A 25,821-nucleotide genomic window follows, 5' to 3' on the forward strand; every position below is an offset into this window, starting at 1 on the left:
ACAAATTCCAATCTTTTATACCAATTGGAGTGAATGCTTCAACTAAGTTTTTCTCTAAGTTTTTTGAGATTAACTTAGGAGGTGTTTGTCTGAGCTTATGAAAATTAACTTATAAGCTAATTTTAGCTTATAAGCATTTGAAATTTTAAGCAATTACATATTTAGTTAAAGTACTTATAAGTGACTGATAAGTAGTTGACATGTTTGGTAAAATGTTGCTTTATAAATACATTTTATTACAAAATGACTAAAAAGAGTACTATATTAAATAGGTATACTATGGAATTTTAAAATTAAACAAGGATGATGTGTTAATATATTTGGCCAAACTAACTTATAAGCATAGTGCTTATAAGAAAAAAAAAAAAAAAAAAAAAGTACTTCCCCCCAACTTATTTTTTTTTTATTTTTTTTTATTTTTTTTTTTTGGCTTATAAGCTCAAAAAGTTATAAGATGTTTGTCTGAGCTTATGAAAATTAGCTTATAGCATTTGAAATTTTAAACAATTTCGTGTTTAATTAAAATACTTATAAATGACTGATAAGTAGCGTGTTGATAAAATATGATTATAAGTATATTTTATTATAAAATGACTAAAAGGGACTACATTAACAGGGTATACTAGAAAATGTTTTAAAATTAAACAAGGAAAATGTGGTAATATCTTTGGGCAAACCCCAAAAAAAAAAAAAAAGTCCCCCCCCCCCCCCCCCAACTAATTTTTTTTTTGCTTATAAGCTCAACTTATAAGCTCAAAAAAGTTATAAACAAACAAATCAGTTTAATTTTAGAGTTTATAAGCTAGTTTGACCAGTTATAAGCTTAGACAAACACCATAAACAAACATGTTAGCTTAATTTTAGAACTTATAAGCTAGTTTGATCTGCTTATAAGCTTAGACAAACACCCTCTTAGTTACCTTATCCAGCAAATGAAATGTGAAACCAACTTGATGCAAATGTCCCTCAATTGCACCTTCCAAATCTAGAAGAATTGTCCATGCAATCGACACAAGTTGGAACAATAGACGTTCAATCGATAAGTCTGGATTCACACCAACAATCAGTGCTCTCACGCCATCCCAAAAAGAGCTTGTCCCACCAATGAATCTATGTGGGCTGGTCCACAAAAAGTCATTATCAATACTATGAAATACATCTTTCTCTATATATACAACTAAGTTATCATTCAACTATTGATCACTTATTCTATTTCACAAACGATTCTTCATAAAATTCATCGTTGAAAATGCTTATGTAAATTTTTTCCCACCTCATGAATCACAAAACAACCTTTCATACCCAAAACTCACCACTAGAGATGGATATGGTCCCCCGATTTCTAGGGACTTAACTCGCCCTGTGCGGGGTGGGGATTCCCTGTTTCAGGAGGGGACAGGCATGGAGACCAAAAAATTCCCCATCCTCGAGGATGGGGAGAGATGTCTCTCGACCCTATACTCGCCCTAGAGCTGGGCATTTGGGACCGGGCCCAAAAGCCCAGCTCCAAAAACCGGGCCTAGGACTGGGAGGACCGGTCCTAGGAGGCCTGGTCCCAAAGTGGGACCAGGCCTAAGGAGGAGGGCCCGGGCCCTCCACCGGGCCCTCCTCCAAGGCCCGAGCCTGGGCCCAAAAGTTTATTTATCTTTTATCAATTTAATCCTTTATAAAATTACATTAAACCCCCTAAAATCAGTATAAATTTAGGACTAAAATGATATTTTACAAAATTTATTAAAAAAATAATAATAATAACCGTTGCAGCCAACGGTAACTGCCAGTGCCAACGGTTACATTTATTATTTATATAATATAAGTTTTTTTTTCATTTTCCCCCCCACAACTACACTATAAATAACCCTAAAACCTTTAATTTTTTTCACACCAATCTCTCAATCTCTCATTCTTTCATTCTCTCAATCTCTCATTCTTTCATTCTCTCAATCTCTCATTCTTTCATTCTCTCAATCTCTCTACTCCAAATCTCCAATCAATTTCTCATTCAATTTATATTTATAATTTTTTTATATTATTTTTTATATTATTCAAATTTTTTTCTATTTTTCAATATCATCATAATTTCATATTATTATTTAATTTCTTTTCATTTTAATTATTTATTATTTTATCATAAATTTATAATGTCTTCCCCAAATGAGTTTTACGTTCCATCCACCGATGAAATTGAAGCCTTCAATCCATTTTCACCATTTCCTCCAGAGGATGCAGCTNATGACAAATTTAATAACATAATAGATTGTATAATCAAGTGATATATAATATAGTAAATCCAATAACATAATAGCTTCATATTTTTCCAAATGTAATCAATAATTAAATATTATAAGATATCATTTCAATTATTAAATAATAAATATAGTATGGTAAATTGATGAACATAACATATTGTATAATCAAGTGATGTATAGCATAACAAATTTAATAATATAATAACTTAGTTAAATATAGTATGGTAAATTGATGAACATAATATATTGTATCCCTAAGTGATATATAACATGACAAATTTAATAATATAATAGCTTAATTAAATATAATATGACCAATTTATGAACATAATATATTGTATAATCAAGTGATATATAGCATGACAAATTTAATAACATAATAGCTTAATTAAACTTAAATTAATCACGCATTTATATTGATTATATATTACAATAAACCTTTACACCACTATGAATTTATAGGTGTTGATACAAAATATATATATAGACAGTAATGATAATATATAATAACCTATAATTTTGATAATTTAATAACATATTTAACTTATGAATAATATATGTATGATAATAATTTTGTATATACACAATTACACAATATATATATAACAAATTAATCACACATATGATCATTCTATTATGAATTAATAGGTGTTGATATAAAATATATATGTAAACATTTAAAACATTTATGATAATTTATGTAATAATAATAAATATATGATAACTTATAATTTTAGTAATTTCATAACATATTAAACATATTTAATTTATGATTAATATATGTATGATAATAATTTTGTACATACACAATTATACATTATAGATATATATATATATATACCCAATTTCACATTTTCCCTTACCAACCTAGCCCAAATTTTAAAACAAAAATCCAAATCCAATATATATATACCCAATTTCACATTTTCCCTTACCAGCCTAGCCCAAATTTTAAAACAAAAATCCAAATCCAATTCCACCTTTTTCTTTTTGCATATTGCGATAGCCTCACTCACATCACAGTTCACAACCCTAATTTTTTCTGCAATTTTGAGCTTGTTCAACGCGACAGGCCCAACGCCTCAACACTCAGTAGTTAGGCAGGAATTAGATAATGAAACAAACAGAGACAAAGTATAAAGGACTAAAGGAGAGAGCTTTCAGTTTTTATTCACAAACTCAGATTCAAGGAAGATGCAGTTGATTCTCGTAAGTTATTTCGCTTTCTGTTTTCATGAATCGTTGTTTGGCTCTTGAGAAAAGTCCAGATTTGTTTAATTTCGCTCATTTTACTCTAGAACAAACAGATCTTGAATTCAGTTAGTCGAAAGATCACGAACTGGCCTTTTGTTAATCGAACGAACACGAACAGTCATCATGTGTTCGAACACGAAATCGAACAGTCTTTCATGCTTATCGAATGAGTTTCGAACGGAGCTATTCATTCGTGTTCGGTTCGATTGCAGGCCTAGATGGGACGAGGACAAAGAATGGGAAACTCGCCCCACGCCTATCTCTACACTTATGTCTTTATAATCCCATTAATAATTTTCTATAACTATTAATATATGTTAGACTTACAATTACTAAAGAATACATTAACCTTTGATGATTTAATTATTCTTCTCTTTTCAGGATTAACTCTTTAAATTGAAAAAAAAAAAAAAAACTGGAAATTATTTTTTTTGATGTAAATAATCGCTGCAACTTTAATTCATCCATTGTCACGGGATTAAACTTTTAGAATATATAATTTTTTAAGTGAAGTGGGTTTAATCATGGACTTAAAAGTCCAGTATGAAAAGGATGTAATAGGTAGCCAGTAGCCCAAAGCTCAAATAATGAAGTTCAAAAGGATATGTAAGCCCATGAAAAAGTGCTGATTGTTAATAACAATTGTACAATATATTCCTTAAAGCATGTTGATTGACTACTCATGATGGACAAATTAAATACTTGTATAATGATTATATAGATAAATTTTAAATACAACTGTGGAGATATTTTATTCAAGTATTTTATATAAAAACGTTTTTGTCAAAACGAGAATTGGAAGTTGACCTCTTTTGAGGTTTGATGTTTGAAGTTATGTTGGCATTGAGTAGAGTTTGAAAGTTTTTAACTTCCATTCACACCTCAAGATTGAAGTGAACAACAATAATTTTGACATTATAAATTTAAGCATGGTTGTTCAACTATTATTGGTGTTGCATTAAAAAATTACCCCAATCATTTAAGCCCTTGTATTTTGTTTATGTTCTTGTTGGTGCAACCCATCAAATGCAACATTACAATCAACTTCAATTATTTAACATTAACAACAACCCATAATTTTATATACATTGATCAGCAAGAAAGACCCGTTTGATCATTAATTCTTTTGGTATTTGCTTGCAAACAACATACTCTCTAGAAAAATCAAACCTATCATTATACTAGTTAGGATCTACCGTTTATCGCAATATAAATAACAATAATACTAAACATACAAAGACTATTTGTACAAAGTGAGGTGACAAGAGATGAATGGAAGAGTGAATACAGAAAGTCAAACTCATTATATTCAGTCTTTCCTGACACATCACTTTATACAAGAAATCTTTGTATAATTTTTTGTACATGTAGTATTACCGATAAATAAATTATGGTTGGTGACACTTATAACCATCAAAAGAACAACATTAAAATCAACTTTGGGGCAGTTCTTGGATTATTATTATTGAAACATGGTAACAAGAATCCAAAGTGTTCATGTGAGAACTTGTGAATTTAAAAAACAAAAAAAAAAAAATTAGATTAATATTATAAGACTGAGTTGGAGCAATGTCAACATAGCTGGCTGGTAGGGATAACTACCCCACAACCCCAAAGACAGTTTTGAATCTCTCTTTCATTTACTTTATTTATTGTATTCTCTTTGGGTTCAAGAATGTTTTAAGTAATACAATACCCCAAACTCTTTTCTAGAAATGTTTTCAAAACTGGACTTCTTGTGAACACCACAATTGTTTGGTAATTTCTCTTCTCTCCTTGTTTTCTATACGTTTTTACTTTGGAAAACGTTTTCTTTGGAAACACCAGCAGGCGCTTCTCTGTAAAGAGCATATAGTGTTTCATCTGGTTGAAACAAACAATTTTTCTTTTTCTTTTTCTTTTTTATAGGATAGAAAGAGTACTTGGAAATACTTTCCCAACAATATTCAACAAATGGAAAAAGATATTTGAGGTTGAGATACTTTCCAAAGAAGCATTTTCTCTATCTACTTGTCTATAAAGCATCAAGTGGGTATTTAATTTCATTTTTAATGGTATAATAAAAATAATTAAAACAAGTAGTACAGTATATTGTAGAATGATATAAAATATAGATCCAATAGAAATATAAAGAAAGTTAACAATAAAAAAGGAAAAAGAAAAACAATCATTTGATCATATTATAAGATAAATATTAAATATAAAAAATAGAGAAGGGTGTTAACGAAATCTATTTAGTTTTGGTGTGAATCAAATGTATATCAGTTACAGGCTTACAGCCAAGATGGCCTGTATATAAATCTCTCTTTCTCTCTCACTCAACTTGCAGTATCAGACAAGTATATAAACTGTACTGCTTTACAGCCCACACAAAAAACCATATTAAAAATTTGATCTTTCTTTATTTATTTATTTTTTTTTTATAAACAAATATACCTTTTTCTTTCTTTCTTGTTCATAATCATCTTGAATTCTTCACATTCTTGCTCAGTCTTGTACATGGGGTTTGTCTTCCAACATCAAAAGCATATAAATTGTTGGGTTTTGATTCGTTTATTGGGTTTCTTGCGCGGTTTGTGTTAAATACTGGTATAGTTTATATAAAATCATTTTTTGTTTGTGGGTTTGAGATGGATTGTTCCGTACAGAAGAGTAATAAACTCTGTGCTTGTGTGTGAGAGAGAGAGTGCGTATGAGTGTGTGTATTTGTGTTTGTGTTGTCGGCGCAAGGTCGCTTTCTGTCGGCATTGTCTGTATCCAACGATGATACACAATAGAGAGGGATTTATTTACTTTCAATTTTTTTTTTCGAAAGTACAAGGGAGATAGAGAGATGCTTCTGGGGATTCTTAATTCATTTGTTGTTGCTGTCTGAACCTGTCTTTGTATTGTGTTTTGTTCCATTTTTTTTTTTTTTTGCATCATTTGGACCTGGCCAAAACTATTGGTCTGGTCGTGATCAGTACTGGGTTTTCATTTCTTTTTATGTCAATAATCTTTATTATTTGATTTTACTTTTTTTTTTTTTTTTTAATTGTTTGGGATTTCTGGGTTTGGTTGCATGAGATAGGGGATTCTTTATTTTCAATGTGGGATTCTTTGTTTTGGTGATAGTCATATTGGGAGATTGATTTTCTTTGTCATTGGCAAATGAAGTTAAGGTTTCTGGAGATCTGGCTGCAGAATTTCTCTGGGAATACAGGTTTGGACCTTTAGCTGACAATCCCCATATACTTGATATGCATTTCAATTTTATATACTAATACTGTATTGGGCTATGACTTGGATGCTTTTGACATTTATGAATGGCTAGTTAAATAGCATTTGTCAGAAGATTCAAATGTTGAACGTTTCTGTTTAGTGACGATTCAATTAATGTATGTCTTCAGCATACTAGTTATGGTTTTGGCAGCTTTACGTCTACAAGGTTTGAACTTTATGTTGTAAATTGCTTTTTGGAATCAGCTGTTTATGATGCTAAAGCTATTTGTAGAGAATAGACATTTATTTGGGTGCCAAGTATTTTATGATGTTAATCGTTGCTTGTGACATGAAATTTTCTGAAAATGATCGTCTCTTCATTTTAATATGCACATTCCCTATTCTGTTTTCCTTTTCCTTCACAGATTAAGATTCATCAGCTGGTGGGGTTCTTTATGTTTCAGGTTCAATGTACAGTACTTTGAATCCTAGTTATAGATTACCTCATACCTAGAGTGGTTCCCATACCAAATGTCAGCGACTCTTGCGGCAATAATTGGAGGTGCTGCAGGAGCTGTGGCTTTGGTGGGGATAGTTATCTTTCTCATATGGTTCTGCCTGTATCATAAACGAAGTGTTTCAAGAAATTCAGAAACAGGGTCTTCTGATCAATCTGTTCAAGGTAACATTTCTGTCTACTGTGTTTCAAAGGTTTTGAGAGCTACAAGTTCAGTGTGGGGTATTATTTATTCATATGGTTTGTTGCATGATCTGCAGCAGGTAGAAATGTTGGGATTGAGTTATCAGTACGAGAAGTTAGGCCTTTTGCTATGGAAGAGTTGTCTCATGCAACGAAAAATTTTAGTGATAAAAACCTGATTGGGGAAGGAAAATTTGGAGAGGTATATAAGGGTTTGCTACAGGATGGGATGCTGGTAGCCATAAAGAAGCGACCTGGAGCACCTAGTCGTGAGTTCATTGATGAGGTAATAACCACTTTCCTCGCCTAAGATCAAATTGTCTGTATAATATGCTTCATAAATGAAGTGTTAACTAAAAACTCATCGCTTGTGAACTTATGATATTGGTAAGGAGAGTCATATAATGGTCTTACATCGGATGCTGCCATGTAGACATTTTTCTTTGGTTATACCTACTCGGTAGTGTTTCAGTGTTACTTTCAAGCATTGGAATTGCTGTGAGGTGTGATAGAGATTATATTGCTTTCTCAACACAATTAGTAATAACTATTTAATTTAAATACTTGATTCTAACAGTAATTCACTTCCTTGTTTTACTTATGGTATGGATGTACCTTGCTGGCAGTTGCTGGATCACAAAGCATGTTATGGTTCTTTTCTGATTCTCTTTATATATTTTTTATGAGGGTCTTTTGTTAGCTTCAGGTTGATAACTATAGTTATGCACAAGAAGTGTCATCTCAGTTATTAGTAGTCAGAATGTTGGTGACTCCTTTGATATCCAGTCCTGTAGCCTTTTCTTCTCTTATATTGTTGGCAATCTTTAGGTCTTTTTTTATTCTCTTTATATTATTTTTCTGAGGATCTTTTGTTAGCTTCAGATTGATGACAATAATTATGCACAAGTGCCACCTCAGTTATTAGTCTTCAGAATGTTGGTGACTCCCTTGATATTCAGTTCTGTAGCCTTTTCTTCTCTTATATTGTCGGCAATCATGTCCTTTTCCCCTTGTTATTAATATGTCAAAAGTGCCTGGATTGTATTTTTGTATAATTTTTTCCTACTTGTGTAATCTACTACCATATATTTGTGCTGCACTCTTCATTGTTTGGTCTAATAGGACAGACTTTTACTCTCAGGTACACTTCCTCTCATCTATTCATCATCGGAATCTTGTGACTCTTCTGGGTTACTGTCAGGAAAATAATTTACAGTTTCTTATATACGAGTATGTACCTAATGGGAGTGTTTCCGTTCACTTGTATGGTAACTCTCTAATCCAGTCACTAATTTTGTTTTATGAGCTTCATGTACTAGGGTAACAAGTGAAAATATTTTGCTATTTTTTTTTTTTGTCTCTGGTGTGTGTACACTTCTCACACACAAGTTTATCTTTCTTTAAATATAAATAGATGTGTCAACTTGGCTTTCCAAAGATATCTATGCAAAACGGATGATATATGTGAAGATTTTGCTAAGTTAACATTTACTCAAATGATGTGTCCATGATGTACTTAATTCCTGAATTTTTCTTGATTTTTTCTTTCTTTCCTCTTTCAGGAGCTGGCCAAGTTTCCCGTCAGAAGCTAGAATTCAAGCATAGACTTTCGATAGCTCTAGGGGCAGCTAAAGGTGATCCTCTGCAAAATCAGTGAGCATTTAAGGCTTTCCTGGTATCAGTTTTTCTTTTCTTATGATAAACAATCCAAACATCAATATTGGTCCCAGAAATTCTTTTGTAAGCTTCTTGGAGACTTTGAATTATTAAAAAATTCCACCTCTAAATGTGAAATGCCTTGTAGCTATAACTGAGGCATCTTGAAGCTCTGCTCTCTGGTTCAGCCAGCCTCATATAACTTTTCTATGCGTAGGTCTGGCTCATCTTCACTCCCTGATTCCCCGTGTGGTACATAAAGATTTTAAAACAGCCAATGTTCTTGTAGATGAAAATTTCATAGCCAAGGTTGCAGATGCTGGAGTTCGAAATTTTCTTGGGAGAACTGATGTTGCTGGGCCATCATCACAAGTCACAGCTGATGAGATATTCCTTGCCCCGGAGTATTACTCCTTGATTCCCCATGTTTTGATTGACCTTTTAAGAGTGATACTTGGTTTATCAGTTGACACTTATTTGCTGTTTGCTTATGCAGGGTGAAAGAATTCAGAAGATTTTCTGAAAAAAGCGATGTGTATAGTTTTGGAGTCTTCCTTTTGGAGTTAGTAAGTGGGCGGGAAGCATCAGATTCGCTGTCTTCAGATTCCAGTAAGAATTTGGTTGAATTGGTATGTGATCTACTTCATATTTTAGTGTTAATATGCACTGCATACATTTCAGACCATACAATCTGTCAAGTAAATTACTTGCTAAGTAACACAAAGATATTCAAGTGGTTTTCTGGATTAAAACTGTTTTCTTGTTGTTCACATATGAAGGTGCAAAACAGTCAAGATTTTAGCAATATTTCAAGCATCATCGACGAGAGATTGGGGAATAGTTTCACAACAGAAGGTATGGAAGAGTTCCTACAGTTGATAGTCCGATGCTTGGATCCTTCAAGTGAGAGGCGACCTTCGATGAGCTATGTAGTAATGGAACTCGATCGGACACTGGAGAAAGAAATGAGCTTGACAACAGTTATGGGGGAAGGAACCCCAACGGTGACCCTTGGAAGCCAGTTATTTAGAGCTACAAAATGAGCAGAACTTGTTTGCCTCCCAGATATTCAGCGTGATTTTTGTGAAATACATTTTTTTGTCCCTTTCTTTTAATTGTTTATTTTTTTTTTTTTTTGGGGGGGGGGGGGAACATGAGAGAAGAAGTTCAGCTGTTTGATAAGTGTATAAAGAACAGCTGCATTATTATTATTTTCTTCATTTTTTCCATTATAAATGTAATGAAAATCTGGTTGTAAACCATAAATTTGTTGTTAATATAAAAGTTAAGCTTGGAGTTGGTGTGATTTCAAATAATTTGATGTCTCTTTGACCTTCCTTTATTTAAAACAAAAAAAAAAAAAAAAAAAAAATTGTTTAAGGTGGTCAACTTGACCTTGGGCTCATGGGCCGGGTGGTAGAAGATCCGGCTCCTAAGACAGTACCCAATAAAACCATTTCAGATGTCAAGTGGGTTTTCCAAAATTCGAACCTATTCATGGACACTCGTAGTTGTAGGGGATAATAACAAATTACAAATCCACAAGTTTGGTTCAAGTAACTGTGTTCCTGTATAATTTTTTAGGAACGTTCAGGTCCCTGTCAGTTAGAAACATTTTGGTCCCGATAACATTATTAATAGGAAAATTGTATAACAACAGAAAGTGCATTAAAAGTATGTATCGAATGATGTGACATAATTCTAATCGTTGATTAATTATAACTTAATATTAATAGACGATGAAGATTGTGTCATGTCATTCTATGCATGCTTTCGAAATTAGTAACACTTAACAGTTAACAGGGACTAAAACGTTTGTGAAAAATTAAAGAAGACTAAAGTTACTTCGTGAAATCTTGAGGATGATATTGAATTGTTTCAACTCGTTGTTGGAATCTGGCGGCTGGTGGGGCGTCTTGAGGCTGAGCTAAAACCACCCACTAATTTTTCTTACGATTCTTGATACACAAACTTATAAAGTCTATAGCTTATGCTTCTGGTTGCATTGACTTTGTCAAAATTAGTTATAAGTAACCAGGTCAGCTATGCTACAGTGTCTATCTATCAACAAGTCATCATCAGCAACCACTTCGTTACCTACTTCGCCGGCGACGCTCAATCTTCATGCTTATCCTCCGCTTTCTCAAGGTAATCATCTTCTTCTTGTATGCACGTCATCTGTTTGTGTAAATGTGTGATTAAAATTTGTTCATCGTATCATCTTGAACTTGAACTTAAACTTTGAGCTCTTAAATTAATGAAGTAACTAGAGATGGGTAACGGATATGAGGATTTGTTGGTCCCCCATTTTGTCTTCTATGCTGAAGTAGAAGTGAGTACGAGTTTGGTTTGATAGTTTTTTCCCTTATGATTTTTTGCTAATCAGCTATGTCGGAATAGGTTGAAGGGGTAAATTCTTTACTATTATATTGATGAAGCTTGTTTGGACTGGAGATATCATTATGTTTTGGTAGGCATGATTCTGTGTAGTGTATGGTGAATATTGCTTTTACTGAAGATGTTACACTTAGCAAGAATTGGGACATTGGTTTTCACTAATAGGTCACTGATAAATTTTTCGGTAACATTAGTTTCTAGTATTGTTTTTCCCTCTGTTTAATATTAGCGACCTCAACCTTACAAATTTAAGAAATTCAGGACTTTCTGCAAAAAACAGACAGAACGAAGCAGTGACCTTTCAGGAGCATACCATGGGCCTGAACACTTCACTAACCCCGAGGGTTGTTAGTTATTTCTTGTTTGATGTTAACAAACTTATTTTCTTAGGTTAATAGCCGCTTAATAGAAAGCTGTTGCTACTTTGCTGGTAACAGGGTCGATCCTGCTTCTATGGTTTGTGCCTTTGTGGAGAATGAATGAAATTCAGTTTACTTTGAGAAAGTGACGATTTCCTCTTTGGGGACTGCAGGGAATTCTACAGAGGGTTCACCTGGAACAAGCACTCAACCCTCACCTGCTGTTAACCTTACTTGGGAATACTCCCTCACTGTCCAGTCCAATTCCTACAATGAAATGTGGTCTAAAATTCACGTTCTTGACCCAAGAAATGGGAGCTATTACAACCATGACCAAGATCAAGCCGAAGTGCAGATAGAAGATGCAAGTGTAGATGAGGATCCTCACCAACTGGATTTGTCACATGTTCTCCAACCCAACAGAGAATGTGTAGAAGAGGCCCTTCGTCATGCGAGACCTAATGCCCTTACCCGCCTTGTCTCAACGTACTTCGATCATAGTGAGAACACCACTAACCTCTGCCTTCTCCTCCACCAAAGCATTTATCGTGCCCGGGTTCTCTATGGCCCTCTCCATGAGCTCCTTGACATTTTCCCCGTTGACCATCACTCCACCAGTCAATCACTGTTTGATAAGGCTTTTGAGGTATTCCTCCAATTTGACTGTGTTGACAATCCATTTCCCTGCCCGGATGCCCACAACTTCCAAGAAATGCGTCGTTGCTTTTCTGAGTTGAGGCAAGAACTAGACCATAATCTTCGAAAATCTCAGTCAAGAGTTCGTCTTTTCCGCCATCCTATCAGAGGCACTGCCCTTTGTATCATTGGTACTGCTGTGGCAGTTACTATAACTGCTGCAGCTGTTGCTACTCATGCACTTCTTGCTGTTGTGGTTTTTCCCTTTTGTACTGCTTACCTACCCTGTGGTGTTACTAAAAAAGGGCTTGCCCATGTTGCACAACTTGATGCTGCTAAGAAGGGTACATATGTGTTAAACAATGATCTGGACACAATTGACCGGCTTGTTTTTCGCTTATACACTGCTGTTGAGGGAGACAGGGAGGTGGTAAGGTTTGGATTGGAGAGAGGTAAGGACAAACATTCCATTCAAGAGGTAGTGAAACAGCTGAGAAAAAACCAGCTGAATTTCGCAGACCAGCTTAAGGATCTTGAGGAGCATATTTGCCTGTGTTTTAACACTGTCAATAGGACTAGGTCATTGCTCCTCCGAGAGGTCCATCTTCACCAAACTGGTAGTTCCTAACCCATTATAGTGATATTTTCTAGTCATACTTGAGAATTATTTTTCCATTCTCAATATGTATCATTGCTTAACCCAGTTTAACATGCCCCCTAACCTTGACAAAGAAATAGACCTTTTGCATCTTTAACATTGGGCTTTCTGCACTTTTTACACAGATCAAGTTGCAAGTGCCAAGATGTTCAAGCCAGAAAACCTGGTTTATATATCTACCATGCTTATTTCCTCTCCAAATTTTGTTAAAAGTTTGGTGCTCATACAAAGCTGATTTGTAATGGTGGAAATTGGAGGATATCCATTTGCATTGATAATAGTGGCACTTATACTGCGCGGTGATTTTGTTCAAGGATTATATGGTGTTTAACTATTTGTATATTAATGGACCCATACTATTATTATTTAGATCAATGCAAATCATGGTATATTAATGGACATAATATTATGCACCATTTGTATAATCTTGGAAGCCTTTCTTTCGTCTTCCTAAATATTGAATAAAAGCCACTGGATTTGGGCATTTTGACTGCACAAGGACAAGGTTTTCAATATCAAATAACATAAATGCCTCTGAAAATAACAAGTTAACAAACCCAGAAACTATTTCAATTCTAATTTTGATTTCTTCCTGAAATAACAAAATTGGTTGATGCAAGCAAAATGGTCTTATTTACCAACATGAATTATTTTAATATTATAAATTTTAAAAAATAAAATACGAGCCACGTCACCGAAGGAAAGTAAAACGAACGTGTCGTTATTGTAACCAATTATCCGTATAAACAAAACGCGGTTTTTTATAAGCTTCTTCTTACACAAGTAAAGAAAGAGCTTCTTCAATTCCATAATATCTTCCTTTGTTCTTTTTGGCAGATAACTCATAACTGAAAAAGATAAGACACTTACAGCAGCTCGAAATGCTACAGTTTCTGTTTACGAAATCACCTTCACCAACGTCATCAACAACAGCTTCACCGGCAACAATCAACCTTAATGTTTCCGAAGGTAAAGCTTCTTCTAAGTGTTCGTATAAATTTATGAAACGAAATGTTTATTTGAGATGCTATAGACAAATTATTGAAGAAATTAGAGATGGGTAGATGAGAATAGTATGTTTAGTAAAGCTAGGCAACCGAAATGGAGCCTTATTAGTAGCTGCGCATGTTTATATAATGACTCTGTATCAGTATTTGTGCTATTTCTGCTGATTTTAGACCTTCAAGAATTGGGGCATCCTTTTAACACTAATCATTAGTTGCTCTATCATCTTCTTGTTAAATTGGTTTGGTGTTTTCTGTTTGCCTTTTGATTTTGGCAAATTTCGTTTGATTAGTATAGTGGGGTCTTTTTAGGTTTTGTGTTGCTACTTTGCTTGTTTTCTTGTATTCTTTTAGACTAAAGAAAATGATGAATTTCTTTTGGGAGCAGCGGGGAGTTTGATGGAAGGTTCTCCTGGGACGAGCACTCAGCCCTCACCCGCTAATTACATAACTAGGTTATATTCCCTCATTGTCCACTCCACTTCCTACAATGAAGTTCTGTCCAAGATTCACATTCTTGATCCCAACAACATCGACCAAGTTGAATTGCAGATTGAAGATATAAATGGTAATGGAGATGAGGATCCACACCAACAGCTTCTGTCGCAAGTCCTCCAGCCCAGCAGAAAACGTGTACAAGAGGCTCTTAGCATTGCAAGCCCTAATACTGTAACGCACCTTGTTTCTACCTCCTTCAACCATACTGAGGACACTGCCAACCTTTGTCTCCTCCTTCTTCAAAGCATCTATCGTACCCAATCTCTATATGCACCTTTCCATGAGCTCCTTGATATTTTCCCCATTGACCATCACTCCGTCTCTCAATCGCACTGCAATAATGCTTTTGAAGTCTTTGTCCAGTTTGATTGTGACTGTGTAAAGAACCCGTTTGACTCTTACAACTTCCAGGAGATGAACAATTGCTTTTCCGAGTTGAAACAACAACTTGACCACAATCTCCGAAAATCCCACTCCAGAGTTCGTCTTCTTCACCATGCTACTACTGGCTCCGCTATTTGTATCATTGGTTTAGTTGTGGCTGTTATGATAGCTGCTGTGGCTGTTGCTGCTCATGCGTTTGTTGCCATTGTTGCTGCTCTCTTATGTACTGCTTATTTTCCTCGTGGTCTCACTAAAAAAGAGCTTGCCCAATTGGCACAACTTGAAGCTGCTAGGAGGGGTACATATGTTATAAACAAATATCTGGACACTCTTCAGCGCCTGGTTGATCGATTGTACTCTGCCATTGAGGGAGACAAACGACTTGTAAGACTAGGATTGGAAAGGGATGGAGACAAGTATTCCATTGAAGAAGTGGTGAAACGGTTAAGAAAGAACAAGCTCAATTTTGCACACCAGCTCATGGATCTCAAGGAACATATATGCTTGTGCTTTAAGACTGTCAATTGGGCGAGGTCTTTGCTTCTCCAGGAGATCCATTTTCAACGAATTTCTAGTTCCTAACCAATTTTAGAGACTTTTCCTCAATCATATTTACATACATATCTTTCTATTCTAAGTATGTTTGACATTTCAACATGCTCCCCTGCCTGGATCTTCAAGCAGCAATACCTGGCTCATTCTTCTACTATCCTTGTTTTTCCCATCCCAATTTAGTCAATTTTCTTTGTATAAGAAGCTGATTTATTAACTTTGGAATTGAATGATTATCCATTTGTTTGATAATTTTTTATCTCGAGCATTATGTGTCACTGTTTATGTCATAAATTTCATTATATAAAAGGACCCACTAGTGATGAATTTCTTTCGTCTTCGAATGAAAGCTTCTGATAGATTATTTGCTTTTTAAACTTAGTCCTAGAAAAATATTCAAACTTCCCAAGGTAACTAAACAGAAACTATTCAATTCTGTTATTTGTCCTTTTATGATCATTGTGGACAGGGTGGTACTCCATTTCTGCGGGTGTACTTGTTCCAACAACAACATAATCAATTTGAGGAAAACTGGTTGTTGAACTATATTCTAACACTTTCTTGCTAAACTGTCTGTCAGCTTCACCGCCCTGCCCAGTATTTCGGAATTCTGAGAATGTTTCTCTGCTTACATGTAATTATTATCATCTACAGATCTGGCGTATTCCCACAATTCTTCTACTCCAAATTGATGTCACTCTTCTTGATTCTAACATAATCTCTTTACCCAATCTGCATATAAGAATGCAAACAGATTCCGTTTGAACACACATACATAATGTTAGGGTTTTATTCATATTTTGCAGTTATAATTTCTTATATTATTATTATTGAATTAAAAATTTCTTATATTAAAATTCTTTCATGTTATTGACTTAATCATTTCTTATACTAAAATTCTTTTTTTTTTTTTTTGTAATTTAATATTAAAAAGCTCTTTTTATAGAGAGTGTTATCACATCTCCCACGTCCATGTCTCACCTTTTTTCTTTGTCTAACGCCTTTCAGCCATAAATCTCAAAATTGACAACCTCTTACAAGATGAATTATACTAATCCATACATCAAATTCATCGATTAATTTTCATAATAATTAACCGGATGGGACGATAAGGATTTTTGATGTATTACTGAAGAAGTCTTGAGTTCGATTCTCTTCGATTAAAAGTGATCATTTGAGAGTTTACTTAACCCTTAATTTTAAGCGATCATTAGAGGGTTTATCTAATTGTTAACTTCACATTTAATGAGCAGATTTGTTGTAACAGAGATTTGACTTCTACCCTTTATAAAACATATAACTTAAGATAATTAAAAATATGAATTTATTACAAATATATATTTTTAAATAAATTATATATATATATTGTGCCTTAATGTTTATTGTCAAGACAAGAGCATAAATTAATAAATAGCAAAAATTACAAATCTTTAAGAAAATTCCCAGTTCCCACGCCATTTAATGTAACCTTAAAGGTAAAATCGTAACTTCAATTCATAGGATAATAGAAACACGAAGTCAACTAAATTAAAATTAAAAATCCAATAAAATTCTGACACCTGCCTATATATATATTATATATATATATATATAATGGAAAAAAAACTAAGACGAATTTTCCTTGGAATCACGGGCCTCTCTACACGTTGTTATGTAAATCAACATGGGCCTCTACCCAATTAGAAAGGCCCATCTATATGGGTCGGATCCTCTTCTTAAGCCATCCTTCTCTCTTAATAGCCAAAACCCTTCGTCCCTCTCGCACATACAACTTCCGCCCTTATCGCCGGTGAAGAATAATTTTATTCTTTTACTTTTATGCATAAAGGTTCAGCTTAATTTGGTGATTACAGTGTGTAATTTATTGTGGATTTAATTTAACAAATTAAAGATGAAAGTGAAGAAACAGAAGCGCCATAGGAAGACTGTGAGATTCTTCACAGCTTGTTTTGGATTCAGGCAGCCTTACAAAGTTATTTGCGACGGTACATTCGTGCATCACCTCATTGAAAATGGCATCACTCCGGCTGACCAAGCTCTTTCAAACACTCTTGCTGCTCCTGTTAAGCTCTTCACCACCAAGTCTGTTTTTTTCCTTTTTTTTATTCTTATTCTTTTTCTTTTATACGTATATATGTTGCTGTTGTCTATTAAGTTGTGAACATTTGTTTATTTGCTTCGGCTTGATTGATAGGTGTGTTATTGAGGAGTTGAAGAGACTGGGTCAGTCACAATCTGAAGCTCTCGAGGCGGCGCATAAGCTTACAGTTGCAAGGTCAGCTTTTTCTTTTTGCTTCTCTTAACAAGTTCGTGTGTATGATAGATTGGTTATCGCTTAGTTTGTATGGTTTGTCTTGTTATTCTGATTAGGGTTCAGTGAGTAGGGTTTAATATTTGCGATTGGGAAGTGTGTCCAGCCCACAAAGATGCATAAACCCTAGTTTAGTGTTTTGTATTCCAGCCGGTGTTCTATTGATTTATTTTTTCTTATTGGGGTTTTAGAAGTCTGCTCATGAGAACATGTTCATCCTGGTTAGCTTTTATGGGGACATGATTTGATTATTTCTCAGTTGTAGTGATAATTAAAATTAAATTCCAATGGCAGATGTGATCATGACAAGAGGAAGAGTGCTGATGTTTGCATCATGGATATTATTGGAGAAAAAAATTCTGAGCATTTCTTTGTTGCCACTCAGGATGTTGATCTGCGGAAGAAGTTACAGGAGGTCGGTGTGTCTCATGTCCTGTAGCATTCGATTTGTTCCTTTTGCATTTTATTCCTGTGTCAATTATTTTGCATTATGGTTTTAGAAGCTTCTCTTATTCGTTCGTTTACCATTATGCAGGTTCCAGGTGTTCCACTTATATTTGGTTTGCGGAATGCCCTTTTCCTTGAGCCCCCATCTGCATTTCAACGCCAATTTGTCAAAGCTTCTGAAGAAGGTCGCTCTCATATGACTGAATCAGAGTATAAAATGTTAAAAAAGAGAGCTAAGAACTTGTTGGAAACTGAGCAAACTAGGGATTCATCTAATGAAAATGAAGATTTAGAAGATCAGAAGTTAGAGATGCAGACAGTGGAACGGAAACATAATACAACAAAGGGATTGGGTGTGAAGGATAGACCGCAATTTAAGAGAAAGAAAGCTAAGGTAAAAAATTTTGCTCATGTCCTTTTCTTAACTCTCTTAATCGAGTGTGATTGGTTCATAATCTAGTTTTAACCAACTCCTGTTTTTCTTTTGTGTAGCCGCTACATTCTTAAACCACCATAAGCGATAACATTAACATATTTATTTGCACCCCTCTTGGAAGTTTGACTTCTAAATATGGCATGCTCCCTTCCCCCAAAGGGTTTGGATTGTAATGCTTGCTTATTGATATTTTTTTCTGTAATACCAGCATCTAGATTGATTCATCTAACATCAATTCAAGTATACTGGTGGCATTCTGTAATTCGTATTGCAACATGCCTACTTCTTCTTTAAGATTGTTTTTGCAACAGTTAATGGAGTAAATTTTTAATTTTTTTTAATTTTCAGGGTCCAAATCCACTTTCATGTAAGAAGAAAAAGAGTAGTCATAATCAAAGTAGGGTATCTGGAAAGGTGAGGTTTAGATGTAATTTTTTTATTTTTTTATTGCTGTGACATTTTTCAATTCTGCAATTTATAATCAGCCTCTAAATTGTGGGCAACAGTTTGAGGCATAATATTTCAATCACAGTTTGAAATTTTAATTAATCTGTACTGGGGACTTGGGAGTTATCTAATTACTTGAGTGAGCTATTTCAGCACTCTTAGATCAAGTAGTGCTTTGGGTTTGGGGTGTTGTACTTTCAAAATAGCTAAGTTTGTTGTCAGTTTGAAAGGGGATTATAAAATAGATAATTGATATACGTCATTAATTGTTAATATGTGGAAGTAATTGTAGGGAAGTGAAGAGGGGAATGATACTGTGAGAAGTAGGAGCAGGAAACGAAAGAGGTCACGTGTGGGCAAAAACCCTGTGCAGACAGACAGCTAATGATCGTCATCGGCAAGCTTGAAGAGGATCAAGATTTTGTCTTGGTGAAGCTAAGTGTTCAGTGAGTGTTTAACTTTTGTAAAACTATGTGTAATTATAATTGTGGTATCTTACTGGGTGAGATTTTGGCATTTTTCGTTGTTGTCTGAGAATCGCAAATTTAGACATTTCCAAAATTGATTAATATGTTCATATCTTTAATTGGATTGTTTTGAGACTCTGTTTTTCTGTTGATCCTTCATTGCATTCATAAAAGCCAATCTGTACTTAGTTTGATGACAAGGCTATGAAGGCGCCATTAAACTGCCCAATATTTTGCAAATCAGTTTCTTGACCTTTTGTTAATTGGAAAGAAGTGTGACTATTATGAAGTATATAACATTGTCTCTAATATCAGGTTAATCACAGCTAAGGGGATTAAGTTCATGCTACAGTGCACTACAACAATGCATTATGATAAAGCAAAATTAGGACAGGTAGAGAATATGACCAGAGGTGAAAACCCCAATGTGGGCATGCTTTTGTTTTACTTCTTGTCATATCTTAGTTATAGCATTGGACTGTGAAGGGAAAAAAGAAATTGTACTTGGTGAAAAATACAAGCTTTTCTCAGTGATGCATTTTTGACATGTTTGTGATATTGTCAAATATTTAGAAAATTCAATGTTCTCTATACATGATAGGTTCACTTTTAACTGTCCATGACAAGCCTTTGAATAATACATAGTAGTCCTGTAGGCAAGAGTAACACAAGGTTGAGATCAATTATTTTTGTTTTAGACAAATTTCACTGGAAAGGTGGCTCTCACCTCTCAGAAAAGAAGATAAGTTGCCCTTTGATTGGAGCCACTGAAGATGGTATAGATAGAGACCTGCACATCATATTTCATTCTCTTTGTAGTGCGTCTCATGACATATCTCACTGCTCCCCCACCATTCCAATCTTCCCTCCATCTCACGCTGTAATAAGTCTTAACTCATGCTATTGTTAATACCTTAAAAGTCTGTTTTTAAACACCTAACAAGACATAATTTCAAGGACTTGATGTAGGTTTCAACTCTCTGGTCTTTTCATTTGGGACTTTTTGTACACCAAGTTGATTACTTAGGCTCCCTATGGTTGGTTTTTGGGAATACTATTATTAGTATTCCTAAAAAAGTTAAACAGTCAAATTCTCAAAAACTCATAATATTATCCAATATTATTCAACTTTTTTTAAATCTCTTAAATTTGTTAATTTAATTAAATACCCTTAAATATTTATTTTCGAAATTACAAAAACACTTCTAAATCCACATTATATCAGATTTCGGTCACCACTGTCAGAAGTTGGTCGGAATCTGATATAATGGCATACTACCGGCTGAATCTGGCCGGTAGTGCATCGATCTAGTCTTTTTCGACCAGATCTATGGTGGATCTGGTCGAAAAAGGTCAGATCTTTTGCCGTAACCAGATGTCAACGACGGCTAACATATGGTCGTCGTTGACCATTATCGACGGCAGTATCTTTGGTCGTCGTTGACAAGCAAATGCGATCAGATCTGGTCGTCAATGGCCAGATCTAGCCGTAGATTTGGCTTTTGTCGGTCAGATCCACCGTGGATCTGGCTGGCAAAGGCCATATCGGCGCACGATCAGCAAGATCCAGTCGGTCATGCGTCGATACGGCGACTCTGGCCACCCTCCGGCGGTGGTGACCGGCTGTGATTATTCAATGGGTGGGTTTGAGGTGTTTTTGTTAACTTTCAAAGTTTTATTATAGGGGTGTTTAGTAAATAAACAAATATAGGAGATATTTTTATTAATTTTCAAATCCTACATCGTAATAGCCGTCCAATTTAATTTTTTTTTAACTTTTTTCAAAAAAAAAATTTCTAAAAAATGCAAACAAATGAACCAAACGGAGCTTTAATTTTGTGAAGCCTTTGTTGAAATAACAGTTTTTATTGGATAGTCTGTGGATTACAATAACACTACGGACACTGAAAAAGTTACATCGAAATTCTGTACCGGCCTACGTGTAACGCGCGTCTAAATTTTTTTACAATTTTTTTCTAGTGAACGCCCGTTCACTCACATGGACGCCCTTCCATATTATATGGACGAGCGTCTATATACAAGGGACGGGCGTCCCCATTTAAAGGACGCATGTCCATAAATAAAATATAATAAAAAAATTTGTAAAACATTATGGACGGTTGTTCATAGGTTGTGGACGGGCGTCCACAAATACGGGACACCCGTCCATTAAGTTTGGACGGGCATCCATTCTTTATGGACACCTGTTCAAACTTAATTTGTTTTAAAAAATAAAATAAAAAATTTGGACGCCCGTCCATAAATTGTGGACGGGCGTCCCTTAAGTTTGGACGCCCGTCCTTGACCCAAATATGAAAAAAAAACTTTGGAGAGAGCCATCCATAAAATTTGGACGGCCGTCCCTGACGTTTGGATGGGCGTCCATTCCGTCCATACTTATAATAAAATAAAAAAATTTAAACAAAAACTCATTCTTCTATTACAAAACATCTTCGTCTTCATTCCCCATCTCCTCTCTTTTTCTTCGTCTTCATTACCAGTGGTGCAGTCCATTTCACTGCCTCAAATAATGACTGTAGTGTCAGAGATTTTGATATGGAAAAATATCAACTCTCTAAGCATTTCCGTTTTCCTTTGCGAGTGAACGTAAGTTAGTTATATTCAACAGTCCATCTATCTGTATAGTATGTGGTGCCTTTGTTGACATGGAGGGTTTTGTGCTTCATTTTCTGGGCAATATATGAAGCACTTGCAAGCTGAAGCTTTCAATTGAATTTTTTATCTTTTTTTTTATTTTGTGCTTTTGCAGCATACTTCGCTGAGTCCTGATGGTAAACATCTAATAATTATTGGAGACAACCCAGAGGGTATGTTGGTGGATTCTAACACTGGAAATGTAATTATCTATACTGTTGTCCATATATCTTTTTCCCTTCCTTTTTTCATTTATTTTTCTGGAAGCTGATTAAAAAAAATGACTTGGTGTCTACTGGTGCATGTATATCTAGATCCTACAAATAGAAATTAAAGCATTTACTGATTTATATTTGTAATTTTCACAGACCGTCAATCAGTTGTCTGGGCACTTGGATTTCTCGTTTGCACCAGCATGGCAACTTGGGACAAAGAAAAAGAGAGGAGGAATGAAGATGAGGAAGAAGAAGAATGGGTTTTTGTTTAGAATTTTTTTTATTTTTATTAAAAGTATGGATGAATGGACGGCCGTCCCTAATTTTTTTTTTTTTTTATATTTGGGTTAGAGATGGGCGTCTATTATTTGTGGGCATCCGTCCAAACTTAAGGGACGCCCGTCCACAATTTATGGACGGACATCTAAATTTTTTATTTTATTTTTTTAAAACAAATTAAGTTTGTACAGGCGTCCATTCCTTATGGACGCTCGTCCAAACTTAATGGACGAGCGTCCTGTATTTGCAGATGCCCGTCCAAAATTAAGGGACGGTCGTCCACAACCTATGAACGACCGTCCATTATGTTTTATAAATTTTTTTATTGTATTTTATTTATGGACGGACGTCTTTTAAACGGGGACGTCTGTCTCTTATATATAGACGTTCGTCTATATGAGTGAATAACTGTTCAAATTTGATGGACGGTCGTTCACTAGAAAAAAATTATAAAAGAATTTAGATGCATATTATACGTAAATTGATATAAAATTTCGGTGTAACTTTTTCGGTGTGCCTGTGTTATTGCTGTGGATTAACCATATCAGATCATGGTTAAAACAGAGAGAGAGAGAGAGAGAAAGAGAGATGATGTGATTGATCTCAACTAAAAACTAATGCGGATTAACCATATCAGATCATGGTTAAGAGAGAGAGAGAGAGAGAGAGATGATGTGATTGATCTCAACTAAAAACTAATGCAATGCGCGTTGAATAAGAGAAGTCAAAGTTCATTATAAAACTTGAGATGATAATTATTGGGGGCATATTTTGNATTTATAATCAGCCTCTAAATTGTGGGCAACAGTTTGAGGCATAATATTTCAATCACAGTTTGAAATTTTAATTAATCTGTACTGGGGACTTGGGAGTTATCTAATTACTTGAGTGAGCTATTTCAGCACTCTTAGATCAAGTAGTGCTTTGGGTTTGGGGTGTTGTACTTTCAAAATAGCTAAGTTTGTTGTCAGTTTGAAAGGGGATTATAAAATAGATAATTGATATACGTCATTAATTGTTAATATGTGGAAGTAATTGTAGGGAAGTGAAGAGGGGAATGATACTGTGAGAAGTAGGAGCAGGAAACGAAAGAGGTCACGTGTGGGCAAAAACGCTGTGCAGACAGAAAGCTAATGATCGTCATTGGCAAGCTTGAAGAGGATCAAGATTTTGTCTTGGTGAAGCTAAGTGTTCAGTGAGTGTTTAACTTTTGTAAAACTATATGTCATTATAATTGTGGTATCTTACTGGGTGAGATTTTGGCATTTTTCGTTGTTGTCTGAGAATCGCAAATTTAGACATTTCCAAAATTGATTAATATGTTCATATCTTTAATTGGATTGTTTTGAGACTCTGTTTTTCTGTTGATCCTTCATTGCATTCATAAAAGCCAATCTGTACTTAGTTTGATGACAAGGCTATGAAGGCGCCATTAAACTGCCCAATATTTTGCAAATCAGTTTCTTGACCCTTTTGTTAATTGGAAAGAAGTGTTACTATTATGAAGTATATAACATTGTCTCTAATATCAGGTTAATCACAGCTAAGGGGATTAAGTTCATGCTACAGTGCACTACAACAATGCATTATGATAAAGCAAAATTAGGACAGGTAGAGAATATGACCAGAGGTGAAAACCCCAATGTGGGCATGCTTTTGTTTTACTTCTTGTCATATCTTAGTTATAGCATTGGACTGTGAAGGGAAAAAAGAAATTGTACTTGGTGAAAAATACAAGCTTTTCTCAGTGATGCATTTTTGACATGTTTGTGATATTGTCAAATATTTAGAAAATTCAATGTTCTCTATACATGATAGGTTCACTTTTAACTGTCCATGACAAGCTTTTGAATAATACATAGTAGTCCTGTAGGCAAGAGTAGCACAAGGTTGAGATCAATTATTTTTGTTTTAGACAAATTTCACTGGAAAGGTGGCTCTCACCTCTCAGAAAAGAAGACAAGTTGCCCTTTGATTGGAGCCACTGAAGATGGTATAGATGGAGACCTGCACATCATATTTCATTCTCTTTGTAGTGCGTCTCATGACATATCTCACTGCTCCCCCACCATTCCAATCTTCCCTCCATCTCACGCTGTAAGAAGTCTTAACTCATGCTATTGTTAATACCTTAAAAGTCTGTTTTTAAACACCTAACAGGACATAATTTCAAGGACTTGATGTAGGTTTCAACTCTCTGGTCTTTTCATTTGGGACTTTTTGTACACCAAGTTGATTACTTAATTTCCCGAAGCCTCTATTGAAATAACAGTTTTTATTGGATAGTCTGTGGATTAACCATATAATATCATGGTTAAAACAGAGATGGATGATGTGGTTGATCTCAACTAAAAACTAATGGAATGCGCGTTGAATAAGAGAAGTCAAAGTTCATTATAAAACTTGAGATGATAATTATTGGGGGCATATTTTGCAAGTCGTGCAGCGTTTGATTCAGTGGAGAGAGTCTGTTTTTTTTTTTTTTTTCTTTTCTTTTTTACAGTAATTTGGGGAGTGGTGGTTGTGAGCGTTAAGTCAAAAAGTTCATATGCAATAAAGTCTGACCAAAACAGAGTGATCTTTCTTGGCTCAACGCCTACTTCCTTTATGATGAAATGCCTGCTTGGGACTGGGAGCATTGCTCATTAGAAACGTGTTTTGACTTTGATCATTCTGTTTTTCACGTTATGGTAAATTTGGTCAACCTCAGAGCCTGTGTCTCCCACTTTCCTCTCTTATTTTTTTTGGTTTTATCATTAAATACTTTGATCATCTTTCTTTTGAATAAATCTCTATTCAATAGTTAGTTGTCTGGATAATAAAATTATTGTGTGGTTAGAGTATGATGATCCCAATTTTTATTTTTGAAAAAACAATATGTAATGGTAATCTTTGGTCAGATCACAATGATAAAAGGGAGAGTCTGAGTCTAAGTGTGTGAAGTAGTCAAATTTGTAATTGACAATGATGCCAAATTAATTATGTATACAATATTAGTCCCTTTCGATTCCCAAGC

At 34.7% G+C, this 25,821-nt stretch overlaps 4 protein-coding genes across 7 annotated transcripts; all 4 read left to right on the forward strand.

Annotated features, from left to right (window-relative positions):
* The first annotated feature begins 5,913 nt into the window (after window positions 1-5,913).
* On the forward strand, window positions 5,914-10,191 carry LOC116113795 (probable leucine-rich repeat receptor-like protein kinase At5g49770). Of its 2 annotated transcripts, none has more exons than XM_031399956.1 (8): window positions 5,914-6,705; window positions 7,169-7,386; window positions 7,482-7,690; window positions 8,546-8,672; window positions 8,967-9,038; window positions 9,278-9,464; window positions 9,557-9,689; window positions 9,840-10,191. In XM_031399956.1, exons 2-8 carry the CDS (start codon window positions 7,236-7,238, stop codon window positions 10,101-10,103), a joined length of 1,143 nt encoding a protein of 380 aa, XP_031255816.1. In that variant the 5' UTR covers window positions 5,914-6,705; window positions 7,169-7,235; the 3' UTR covers window positions 10,104-10,191. The 2 variants fall into 2 exon arrangements, with proteins under 2 accessions (XP_031255816.1, XP_031255817.1); XM_031399957.1 differs by having other exon boundaries at window positions 7,485-7,690.
* Window positions 10,192-10,843: 652 nt separating this feature from the next.
* LOC116113839 (UPF0496 protein At3g19330-like) lies at window positions 10,844-14,059 on the forward strand. 3 transcript variants are annotated; one of them, XR_004125473.1, is made up of 4 exons: window positions 10,844-11,208; window positions 11,990-13,069; window positions 13,236-13,430; window positions 13,946-14,059. XR_004125473.1 is itself a non-coding variant. In XM_031400002.1 (3 exons), exons 1-3 carry the CDS (start codon window positions 11,106-11,108, stop codon window positions 13,343-13,345), a joined length of 1,293 nt encoding a protein of 430 aa, XP_031255862.1. In that variant the 5' UTR covers window positions 10,845-11,105; the 3' UTR covers window positions 13,346-13,816. The 3 variants fall into 3 exon arrangements, 2 of the variants coding, with proteins under 2 accessions (XP_031255862.1, XP_031255863.1); XM_031400002.1 differs by lacking the exon at window positions 13,946-14,059 and having other exon boundaries at window positions 10,845-11,208; window positions 13,236-13,816; XM_031400003.1 differs by lacking the exon at window positions 13,946-14,059 and having other exon boundaries at window positions 11,078-11,208; window positions 11,895-13,068; window positions 13,236-13,817.
* LOC116113841 (UPF0496 protein At3g19330-like) lies at window positions 13,948-15,800 on the forward strand. Its single transcript, XM_031400004.1, has 2 exons — window positions 13,948-14,079; window positions 14,503-15,800. Exons 1-2 carry the CDS (start codon window positions 13,992-13,994, stop codon window positions 15,576-15,578), a joined length of 1,164 nt encoding a protein of 387 aa, XP_031255864.1. The 5' UTR covers window positions 13,948-13,991; the 3' UTR covers window positions 15,579-15,800.
* Window positions 15,801-17,254: 1,454 nt separating this feature from the next.
* On the forward strand, window positions 17,255-24,148 carry LOC116113837 (rRNA-processing protein UTP23 homolog). The gene is made up of 6 exons (XM_031400000.1): window positions 17,255-17,630; window positions 17,743-17,823; window positions 18,154-18,274; window positions 18,395-18,700; window positions 19,091-19,156; window positions 23,847-24,148. Exons 1-6 carry the CDS (start codon window positions 17,440-17,442, stop codon window positions 23,937-23,939), a joined length of 858 nt encoding a protein of 285 aa, XP_031255860.1. The 5' UTR covers window positions 17,255-17,439; the 3' UTR covers window positions 23,940-24,148.
* The last annotated feature ends 1,673 nt before the right edge of the window (window positions 24,149-25,821 follow it).

The sequence above is a fragment of the Pistacia vera genome, unplaced genomic scaffold (assembly GCF_008641045.1).
Source record: "Pistacia vera cultivar Batoury unplaced genomic scaffold, PisVer_v2 Contig691, whole genome shotgun sequence".
In the NCBI taxonomy this organism is placed as follows: domain Eukaryota; kingdom Viridiplantae; phylum Streptophyta; class Magnoliopsida; order Sapindales; family Anacardiaceae; genus Pistacia; species Pistacia vera.